This window comes from Sceloporus undulatus, chromosome 1, assembly GCF_019175285.1.
Source record: "Sceloporus undulatus isolate JIND9_A2432 ecotype Alabama chromosome 1, SceUnd_v1.1, whole genome shotgun sequence".
Classification (NCBI taxonomy): Eukaryota; Metazoa; Chordata; class Lepidosauria; order Squamata; family Phrynosomatidae; genus Sceloporus; species Sceloporus undulatus.
This window is the reverse complement of record NC_056522.1, coordinates 257,972,946-257,983,599: the sequence shown is the minus strand read 5'-3', so window position 1 is coordinate 257,983,599 and position 10,654 is coordinate 257,972,946. Positions and strand designations below refer to the sequence as shown.

The 10,654-nt window shown below is 46.7% G+C and overlaps 1 protein-coding gene across 1 annotated transcript; it reads right to left on the bottom strand.

Annotated features, from left to right (window-relative positions):
• Positions 1–365: 365 nt before the first annotated feature.
• On the bottom strand, positions 366–3,316 carry LRRC10B (leucine rich repeat containing 10B). The gene has a single exon (XM_042446542.1). The coding sequence runs from the start codon at positions 2,832–2,834 to the stop codon at positions 1,947–1,949; it is 888 nt and encodes a 295-aa protein (XP_042302476.1). The 5' UTR covers positions 2,835–3,316; the 3' UTR covers positions 366–1,946.
• Between the last annotated feature and the right edge of the window lie 7,338 nt (positions 3,317–10,654).

Genomic DNA, 10,654 nt, shown 5'->3' with positions numbered 1-10,654 from the left:
AGAAACAGTAAAATTAGCTGTAAGGTGAAGGATATGTATTAAACAAAGAAGAAAGAAAACAAAATAACGGCAATCAGTAAATAAATCAGAAATAGGCTGTAATGAAAAATGGCTTTTTTGGTTGACCTAATGTAGGAATATGGTGTAATGGTTTGAGCATTGAACAATGACTCTGGAGACCATGATTTGAATCTCCACTCAGCTACAGAAACCAACTGGGTGACTCTGGGTATGTCACATACTCTCAGCCTCAGAGGAAGGCAAAGGCAAAACCTGTCTGAACAAATCTTGCCAAGAAAACTGCATGACAGTTTCACCCTAGGGTCACCATAAGTCAGAAGATATGTGAAGGCACACAACAAAAAGAATATAGGTATCACCTATACTGTATATAGAATTTGGAATTTTTCTTATGGCTTACATGGCTATCTCTGTCTTTTGCAATAAAATGGACAGCTATCACATACATTATTTCTCTGAAACTAATCCAACACCAAGATGTTCATTTTGGTAGTGCTTGGGTAGCATGTCATGGCAATGTAGATATGAGACTAAGCGCAGTGGAATCAGTTCTCAGTTGAAGAAAAGATGTGCGCTGGACCAAAGGAGAAAGGAAGCAGTGATGGTTAGCTATGGAGGGGAGGAGAACAGGAGTGGAGAGCAAAAACAGAAAAAGAGGGGAAGCAGGAGAAGAAATGAAAAAGAAACAGACTGAGAAAGAAAGAAGCACAAACAAATGAGGCTTTGTTTAGAAATCAGAAGAAAAGAGAGGATTTTTATAAATAACACAAATGCCTGAGAAATTTGTTTGCTTTCACCAGGTGTTATAATTTCATTTACAACACTCTAAAAATAGCCCCAACCCACCCAGCAGCTTTGGTCTCCTGCTTCTGAAGCAATCTCCCTGAGAATTTGTGTCCCTCTCTGCTGCTCCCACTTCAGCTCTCTCTCAGCCTTCTGTGATTTTATTGCTTAGATTTCCTACAAATCTAGCCTGAGAACCCCCCACCCCACCCAATTAACCTGCCACCCTCCAAGATAGGGGAAAGCCCTGTAGCTGCCACCCTTCTATCCAAGACCCACACAAGTCTGCAATGGCCCAGGTCATATCAGTTTTGCTTCTGTGTCCTTTTAAGGGAATAGAAAGTTCAGGAAAGCAGGAAGGCAACACGCACAGCTCCTTTCCCACCATACAAAGAGCGCAGGCAAAGCACTTTCTGGGATGGATCGTTCTCTGCACAAACAAGACTTCAAACCTAAGAGCCGGGAGGAGCCATCGGGGGAGCTTTTCTCCAAGTCTAATTCCAGTAGAAGGTTAAAATTCCTGGGATAAAAGAAGATTTTACATTCACACTCCCAAGTCAGCAGCTCCTCCACCCCTGCCAGGACTCCAGGTTCAAGATGTGGGGTAGGTGGGTAAATAAATAAACATGATGGCTTCATCCTGTCTTGTTGCCGAGACTCACTGTAGCATGTCAAGCAACCAGTGTTAGGATCGCCCAGAATTACCTGCCTGCCACAAAATTAATGTTAATTCAATACTCTTGTTTCCACCACAATGTGACCATTATCCATGCCTTCAGTTGGCAATAAACGACTGCCGTTTCAAAGACTGGGTACAATGGAATTATCCACTGTCCCTTATCCATACCACCCACCCCGTCCCTCATATCCTGGAATTAGGAAGGTTGTTCACAAGGCATGAAGTTATCTGTAGTTCGATACAGTTACATGAGTTGAGATTAGCTGTCCTGTGTCCTATGCAACGGACTGGCAACTGCCACATTCAACAGTTGCTCAAGATCCTGCCTCCAAAACCATGGTTTCTGAGCCCACTGACAGTACCCAGCTCTTAATTCTCTGAAGGGTATATGTAAATTCAAAAGCATTTCAATATCCACCAGATATTTTATTTTAGGAGCAGCAACCATGTAATACATCCTGTTTCATGTTTCCTCTGGAGAGCATTCCAGGGCCGAAAAGCTGCCTTCGCCATCATCCAACATGGAAGAGTCGTTTTTCAAGTTGGCTTGCAGAACTTCAGACTCGATCTCCTCCTGCTCTTTTTCTTCCTGCTCCCGTAGGGCCTGGAGCCGTTCCTCCCGGGCCTCCATGAACTCCTGAGCCCCCTCACCCACCACCACCACGCTGTCGGCCACGTTCGGTGGGGCTTCCACCGGGTTGTGGTCATATGAGAAGAGCTTAAGCCTCCGCAGGTGACTCAAGTCAGGAAATTCTGTCAGCTTGTTGCGGTCGAGGTCAAGGATGTGAAGCTGGGTCATGCGCAGCAAGGGCTTTGGGAATTCCTCAAAGCGGTTCCCATACAGCCAGAGTCCCCGGAGTCCCCTCATGCGCGGCAGGCCACTGGGCAGAGTTTTGAGCCGATTGTCCCCCATTTGCAAGGACTGTAAGCCAGGCATCTGGAGCAGGACCCGGGGAAAGTGGTACAGGTAGTTGCTCTCTATCCACAAACAACGCAGCGCCTTGAGCTGGCAGAAATCGGTGGGGAGTCCAAAGAGGCGGTTGCTGCCCAGGTAGAGGCGGGTCAGGTGGGGCAGGCGGCACAGTGCCTCGGGCACCTCCTCCAACTTGTTAAAGTCCAGGGCCAGGATGCGCAGCTCCTGCAGGCCCTCGATTTCTTCGGGCAGCTCTGTGATCCCTGTGCCGCTGATGTAAAGCTTCTGCAGGGCGCTCAGGGCACACACCGGAGCGGGCAGCTTCTTCAGGTAGCGCCCAGAGAGCTCCAGCATCTGATCCCCGCCGCTCAGCTGCTCCTCGGCTGCCGAAGGCAGCCGCTCCTCCCGGCCAGAGGACCCACCGCTGCCCATCCTCATAGCCAAGGGAGGCTGCTGGCAGGATGAGGGCCACCTCCGCCTCTGCCCAGGGGGCTCCAAGGAGACATGGCGCCCACTGCCTTGACCTCTGGCCTTCTGGGGTCAGGAGGAGGATTAGGAGGGTTTTTGGGGGGCTGTTGCTCCTACTTTTAGTCTTGCCCCTGCCTGCCAGGGCTGCCTCCCTCCCTCCCTCCCTCCCTCCAAAAGAAGGAAGAGGCCCCTGAGGGTGGCCCCTGCCAGGCCAGGAGAGGGAGGCTGGCTGGTGTTGAGACAGGCGAGGCCTGGGTTCAGGCTCCAGGGCTGTGCCTTGCCTGCCCCGCTGCCTGCCTCCCTGCCACCCCTCCAGTTCCCGGGTTTCTCCTCCGTCCTCTTCCTCTTCTTCCACAGCAGGAGCCCCTCTAAGTAACCCTCAGGGCACCTAGGGGGCAGAGGAAGAGGGGCGCCGCCTGCCCTCAGCCTCCGAGCTTCTCGCTCTGAACTCAGCTCCCACACACGCGCGCGCGAGCCGGGCGCCTAGCGACTCGTCGCCATGGCAACCCCCACGCGGGGAAGCGCCCGCCTATAGGAGAGCCGGGAGGGTTGAAAGGGGCGGGGCGTAGGGGGCGGGGCTTCTTTCCCTCCCCCCCTCGACACGCCCCTTTTCCCCAGGGAGCAGTTGGTGCGTGGCGCTGGCCTGCCTGAGGCGGTTTCCTTCCCTGTCGCGCGCGCCAAGGGCCGTTAGCGCCCGGTGCTCACAGGAGGAGGAGGAGGAGGACCAGGCGCCACAAAATGGAGGACGCGCTGCCAAAGAAGAGTTAAAAAAACACTCACGGAAATAATAAATAAAAATTCATTTCGTGTGGTTTATTTACACATATCACACCTTGGCTGCATCCACATTGGAGAAATAACCCGGTTTGGCACCGCTTTAACTTTCTGGCTCAAGGCTATGGAATTCTGGGAGTTGGAGTTTGTTGTGGACCCCTGGGCCCCACAACATACTCCAACTCCCAGAATTCCATAGCTTTGAGCCAAGACACATTTAAAGCGGTGCCAAACAGTTGTTTCTCCAGTGTGGGTGCATCCATACTGTATTTTATTATAACATCCAAACAATGACACCTTTATTGGGCCATAACCAAAATGCACAGTGACATGTTGAAAACTTGAAGCCACACTAGCTTCTTCAGGCAAACAGGAGAAAGAAGTTGAAGATGTTAGTCATAAGCCTGCATTTTATGTTTCTGGTCTTAGTTGAGATGGCAGGGGAGGGCTATCCACAGGCTGGCACCTCCCCCCCCCCCTTTATTTTTTTGGCCATGTGGTCACTGGAAGATTCTCAAAGGAAATTTAATGTCCATTTGCCATTCAAAGAACCCAGCATGTCTCCTTCCTTTGTGAAGCCACAGGCTCCTAAATAAGTAGAGAACACTGAATTGCTCAAGAAGACTTCATGTTTTGCGTCAGGAAAACCTTAGGTGGTCTAGAGGCAAAGCATGCCAATCAGTGCCAATATTAGAAAGATTGTTTTATGTGGTTTTTTTTGGGCCATGTGGCCATGTTCAAGAAGAGTTTAAGCTTTCACCAGGCAAGATTTGTTCAGAGGGTTTTTTCCCTTGCCTCTCCTAAGGCTGAGACTATGACTTGTCCAAGGTCTCCCAGTGGGTTTCCATGGCCAAACTGGGAATAAAACCCTGGCCTCTGGAGTTATAACCCAGCTAGCCCCACAGTTCCAGACTGGCTCTATGTACTCAACCTTATTTTTCTGATGAACTGTTCTTAAAATGTCTTGTTGGCTTGCCATAGAGTTCTAGAACTCTGAGCAACACACCCTTGATTTAAATTACCTACATTTAAATTATTCATTTGTCCCTTGTTCTGAAATCCAGGGGAAGCCATTGCCTAACAGTGGTCCCGAAACTGTACCCTTTAAGAAATTTTGCACTTCTGCTCCCAGAAGCCTCAGCCATGTTGGCCAATAGTCTGGGATTCTGGGAGCTGAGGTCCAAAATCCCTTAAAGAGCACAGTTTGGGGAACCACTGGAAAACATTTGCTATCCTTTCCCCCTCCAAGATACAAATGTTCCTGAGCCCTGGGGGAAGTAGTCTTGGCTGCTGCTGCTAGGAATAAAGAACTTCAGAAGGATCCTTCCCATTTTATTTCCAGAAAGGACAGGCTGCCAAGTAGACATATTTCTCAAAGGAAAACAGCAAACATGGCTGTGACTCAACGGGCTTCTTAGTCATGCTCAAATTGGAGTACATTTGGAATTCCTCCTGGTCAGAAGGTTGATGTTGGGCACATCCTGGAAAAGGAGGACTCCTGGTCACCCTGCACAATAAACCAGAGGGCTACTGATGTCCCAGCCAGGTCGTTTATACCCAGGCTCACCCACCATTCCTCTTGCCCTAGTTTAAGCAGGTCTGTTAACACATGCAGTACTTCCTTCATCGCATCTCACAACCCCACACAAATCCCACCTTTCCTCTTGTGAGCTCAAACAGGCACAAACAGATCTCCTGCCCCAGCATCAGTCTCCGTTTGACCCCCTCTGAGTCTAAATATTGGGGGGGGGAGCAAGATATACATGACAATAACAAGGCTGCAAGGTGGTTTGAGCTAGTGTTATTGGGGACAGGAACCTGGATCCTCCAAGTCTCAATCTAACCCACATCTTGGGAAAGGATATTGTGCATAGCCTCCAGATGTTGTTCAGTTGCAGTTCCCTGCAGCCCTTTTAGGCAACATGGCAAAAAGTAAGGTTCCCCTACCTAGGAGTATACAGGTACTAGGCCAACTTTCTTCACTGATCAAAACTACATGGCCTTCTGCTGTTTTTAGGAAGGCAGTACTGTTCCAAAATCCAAAAGATATCCATCAGCTGAGGATCTAGTTACACAGAAATAAGCTTGTTTAGATGGAGCAGGAGTTCTGTTGAATTAGACATAAGGGTCCTCTCCTATAAGTTGGTCGGCTATCCATATACTAACTGTCTGTTACTGTGAACTGTAATTTCTTCCAGTGGCAATAACTAGAAATGCTGAGGAAAATCCCACAAGACTATGCTTTTCTTCAAAGAGCATGTTGTTGTTAACTGCCCTTGAGTTGACTTTGACTCATGGCAACCTTGTGGATCTCCAAGACCCCATGTCTTCAACCTCTCTGCTCAGGTCCTCCAGGACCAGGCCCGTGTCCTCCCTGAGAAAGTCTAGCCATCTGGCATGGGGTCTTCCTCTCTTTCTACTGCCTTCCACCTTTCCTAGCATATTGTCTTTTCTAGATTAATTTTTCCTCATGAGGTGGCCAATTTGGTCCTCTTGGCTTCCAGAGACCATTCAGGCTTGATCTGTTCTGGGATCCTTTGTTCACCTTTTTGGACATCCACAGTATCCGCAGCACTCTTTTCCAGCACCACATATCAAATGAGCCGATATTCTTTTCATCGCCTTCCTTACTGTACAGCTCTAACATTTATGATGGGGAATATAATGGACTGGACAATTCTTTAGTGTTCAGTTGTATATACAGTATTTAATGACTGCCCTTTCAATTCACCACCATTTAAAAATATGGGGACATGATCATCCGTGTTTTAGCCTCTTCTCCTGAGTAGAGGTTATGCTGGTCTGGACAATCAGATGTTGTGGCACTCCCACTTCTCTAAGGGGGGTGCAGCCCACACCGTGTGACACCCAGAAAATGGGTGACACCTGCTTGGGCTCTCCTACCATGTCCCTCCCGGCTTCGCTGCAGCGGCAGAGGCCTCCTCTTCACCATGGAAGCAAAGGAGGGCCAAGCATGTCCTTTTGCATGGCCGCTGCCCCATTCCAGCAGCTCCTCTTACATTGTGTGACATGAGGGATGGGGCTGCCACTGCTGCCACTACCATGTTTTTTCTATCTGCAGGGGGGGCCCAGATCGAAATCCCCCAGATCGTACTGCTGTGAAAGTAGTTCTTGGAGCACTTAAACAGTTTGTGAGAAAAAACAAATGTATTAAAACATCAGTTTAATACAACAGCCTTCACAGGACCACTCCATGTGAAGTATCTTATGTTGGAAGCCAGCGTATCCAAGAAGCAGAGCTCTGGAAGTGGTTGAGGCATGAACCACACAGTAAGGCATGAGTATCTCATGAAATGTGTGTCCCTGGCCTCTGGTTACACAAAATTATGTTCATCAGCATAAAATCTAAAAAACAAAAACAAAACAGTAGTTTACTCACTGGATAGTTTGTTAAAGCACAGGGCATGGTAGGCTGCCTCCACTACCACTACTGTGTTCTGGAAAACCTTGCTGTGACTCTTATGCTAATCTACAAGCATTCAACCTACTGTGACACAGTAGATGCAAGCAATAGTCCGGTTTCATATCCATATCTCTCACTCTGTGGCTGGAAAGCACAAATCAGCAATTGATGTTCTTTAGGTAGTTGGCACCTGCCTAATATGCATGAATAACATATGGATAAATGAATGGTTAAACATTTGAGGAGCATACAGACTTGGCAGTTGAGGCAAACAGTGTTCACTGACATCCTCATCCAGCTACCATAGAAATTGCCAATTACATCTCCATTGACTTTACTGGCATGTAGATCAGACTCTCAGGAGTCAAGGCAGAGAAAAAGAGAGCAAGGAGGGAGAGAATTTAGCACAGTCAGTTCAAGCCAGCATGATCCCAGAAGCAATCACCATGTACACCCCTTGGTAAATGAGCTATTTTAGTCCCAACACCCCCTCAGTCATATATCGATCATCATGAGTGACACTTTGAATTAATTTTACCCCAGATGGTTGTAAAGGTGATGGGATTCTTTTTTTCAGAGCTGTACGCAGGCCTCTTTGTCTTCTCTTGAGTCAGTTGTCAGCTGGTTTCACAGATTTAATCCACACCCATTTAAGCCTTTTGAGCTTTAGCGCTGCATCCAATAAAAATAATCACGAAACAGTAGCCCACTTTTCAGGTAACCACCTCCATCACCCAGTAGATATGCAGACTTGTACAAATGTGGAAGGCACACCTCCATATCCACCCTCAAGCATGTAGAACAAAAATGCAGTTTGGGACAAGAACCCCTACTCACTCAATAACATCACAGCATGCTTATCTTCAGAAAATGCAGCTAATCCATCTGGGGAAATACAAACACAGATATTCAGTAGGAGGGAGAAAGCAGAAAGAGGTTCAGACAGCAAATTAGATATGCAAGAACAGCATGGTAGAGAGTTTAATTCTGCAAGGTGTATACAAAAAGAAAGGAATGCTAAGATCTAGAAGAGGAAAATGATTATCCTTGTCTACACAGGTCCAGTAAGAACCCTCTTGAAACAGGCTCTCACATGGACACTAATACATTAGGAGATGGTAGTGAGAGCAACTCACCCCCAAGTGAATAGTCGGAAGAAATGGTGGACAAGATGGACTTAAAGCAGTCAACACCATATAGCTTCAAATTTGGTGTTAGATAATAACAATCTCAACATTTCAAAACAGTCTTTAAAAAGGATGAAGCAAGATTTGGGGGGGGCAAAGATTTATAATAAAGGATCAATTTAATGGTGCCCCAAAGTATTAAAATCATGCATATATTTGTTAGCAAGTGTTGATTTTAAGATCACCACCTAAGGTTGCAGAGACAGTCAAACAGTACTCAGAATGGGAAAATAGGATTGCCATTGGATTATATTTCCAATTTCCCTTGTCTGATAAACTCCGTTGATTTTGAAATGGAAGTGCTTCCTTTTATTCCTGTAAAGTATATTTAAGCTTTTAAACTGTGGCAGTTGTTTACTGCTTCTGAGTCAGCCCCAACTCATAGCAACCCTGTGGATGAGACATCTCTAAGCCCTCCTGTCCTCCACTGCACAGCTCAGGTCCTGTCAATTCAGGCCCCTAACTGAACGTATCCCTCTGGTATGTGATTTTCCTCACTTTCTACTATCTTCTGTCTTCCCCAGCATTATTGTCTTTTCTAGCAAGTCATGTCTTCTCATGATGCAGCCAAAATACAACAGCTTCAATTTCAAATTCTGTTAAGTCTTGATCTGTGCTTGAACCCATTTATTTGACTTTTTGGTGGTCCATGGTATCCTCAGCACTGTCCTCCAGCACCACATCTCAAATGAGCTGATTTTCTTCTTAACAGCTTTTTTCACTGTCCAGCTCTAACATCCATACACGGTGACGGGGAATACAATGGACTAGGCAGTTCTAACTTTAGTGTTCAGTTGTCTATCTTTACACTTTAGGATCTTGTCTAGTTCTTTCATGGCTGACCTTCTCATTCCTAGTCTTCTTATTTCTTGACCACAGCCTCCATTCTTATCAATATTTGATCCAAGGTACAGGAACTCTTTAAGTATTTGATTTCTTCATTGCCTAGATTGAATTTATGAGAATCATCCATAGTCATTAATTTGGTTTTCTTTATGTTCAACAGTAAGCCCATCTCTGCACTTCCTTCTTTGACCTTCCTTAGTAATTGTTCCAAGTCTGTGATGTTTTCCTCTAGTAGTGTGGGATGTTTATTGATCTTTTCCAGTATGTTGGTCACTGTTTTGTTTTTCTATTTGTTGGCACATTTGCATTGCATCCTTTGACTACTTTCACTACATCTCTCCTTAGTATGAAAGCCACCCCATTTCTTCATGACTTTTTATTTCCTGTGTAGAGCACTGTGTATAGTTGTCTTAGTGAAAATGACCATTCCTGTTAATTTTAGCTTGCTCACCCCTAGTATTACTATGTTTATACGTTCCATTTCATTTTTTATTATGTCTAGCTTTCCCTGGGCCATGCTTCTCACATTCTGCATTCCAATGTGTAATGCTGTTTTGAACAGTGTTTTTATTGTTGAGCACGGCTGCTGCTTGGCTTCCCATCTTCTGAGTCCTGTCATGCCCTTGTTCAACTCTCTATTTCTAGCTCTCTAGTCTGTGCTCTAGTCCTACCTTTCATTTTGCTCGGGTCTGTCTCTTCATAGAATTTTCTTGGTGAGAGGTTTTTGCAAGGATGTTCTTCTGTACCTCCTTCATGCAGTGCCAACATGTGTTAGGATTGGTGCCAGTGCTGTTCTTTCTGTGAAATCCTACATCAGTGTCATCCACGGCTGCTGCTGTTGCTGCTGCCTAATAGGTGTTTGTCCCTATATTTCATGTAATCCATTGCTCTGGACTAATTTGTTACCTGACCCAACCCATCAGCTCAAACTTTTCTTTTTTTCCCTCCAACCCTTCTTTCCATATTCTCTTCCCACTTCAAGTCCTGTAAAGTTACAACTATTCTGTCTGTCCTCGTGACTTTCCCACTTGATTCAACCTTATGTCTCCCCTATCCTTAGTTTTTCTCTTGCCCCACTTTGTGTTATAGTGTTTACAGTGGTGATGATGATGGCAGGCAATGATCTTGCCCTGGCCATCCTTTCTTCCCATTGGATATGATGTCTCTGTTGGATATCCTGGCAGCTGGCCATCCTGCCAGTCAGCTGCAGAATGGCAAGCAGGGGCTGTGGATCTGCCTCTGCTAACCTCCTTGCTAGCCCTCAGTCCTTCCATGGCCTTCTGGCTGCTCTGGTGGTCAGCAATAGTAGGGCCTCCTTCAGCAGGTCTTCCTGCGGGCCTTCAGATGTTCCGTGGCCTTCTAGCAGAGCAGCATGAGGGATGGTAGATCTCTGGTGGCAAGTCTTCTTCAGCTAGCCTCCCTGCTGGTCCTCAGCCCTTCCACAGCCTGTTACCCTGAGCTCTGGGACCTGGTTCACAGGCAGGAGCAGCAGGATCCAAGACCTTGACCAGAACATCCATAAGCAAGAGGAGCCCCATGCTGAGGGCCCTTTGTGTGTA

What these genes read in the sequence shown, in the direction of transcription:
- LRRC10B (XM_042446542.1), bottom strand. Translation starts at nt 2,834, where the DNA reads ATGAGGATGGGCAGCGGTGGGTCCTCTGGCCGGGAGGAGCGGCTGCCT.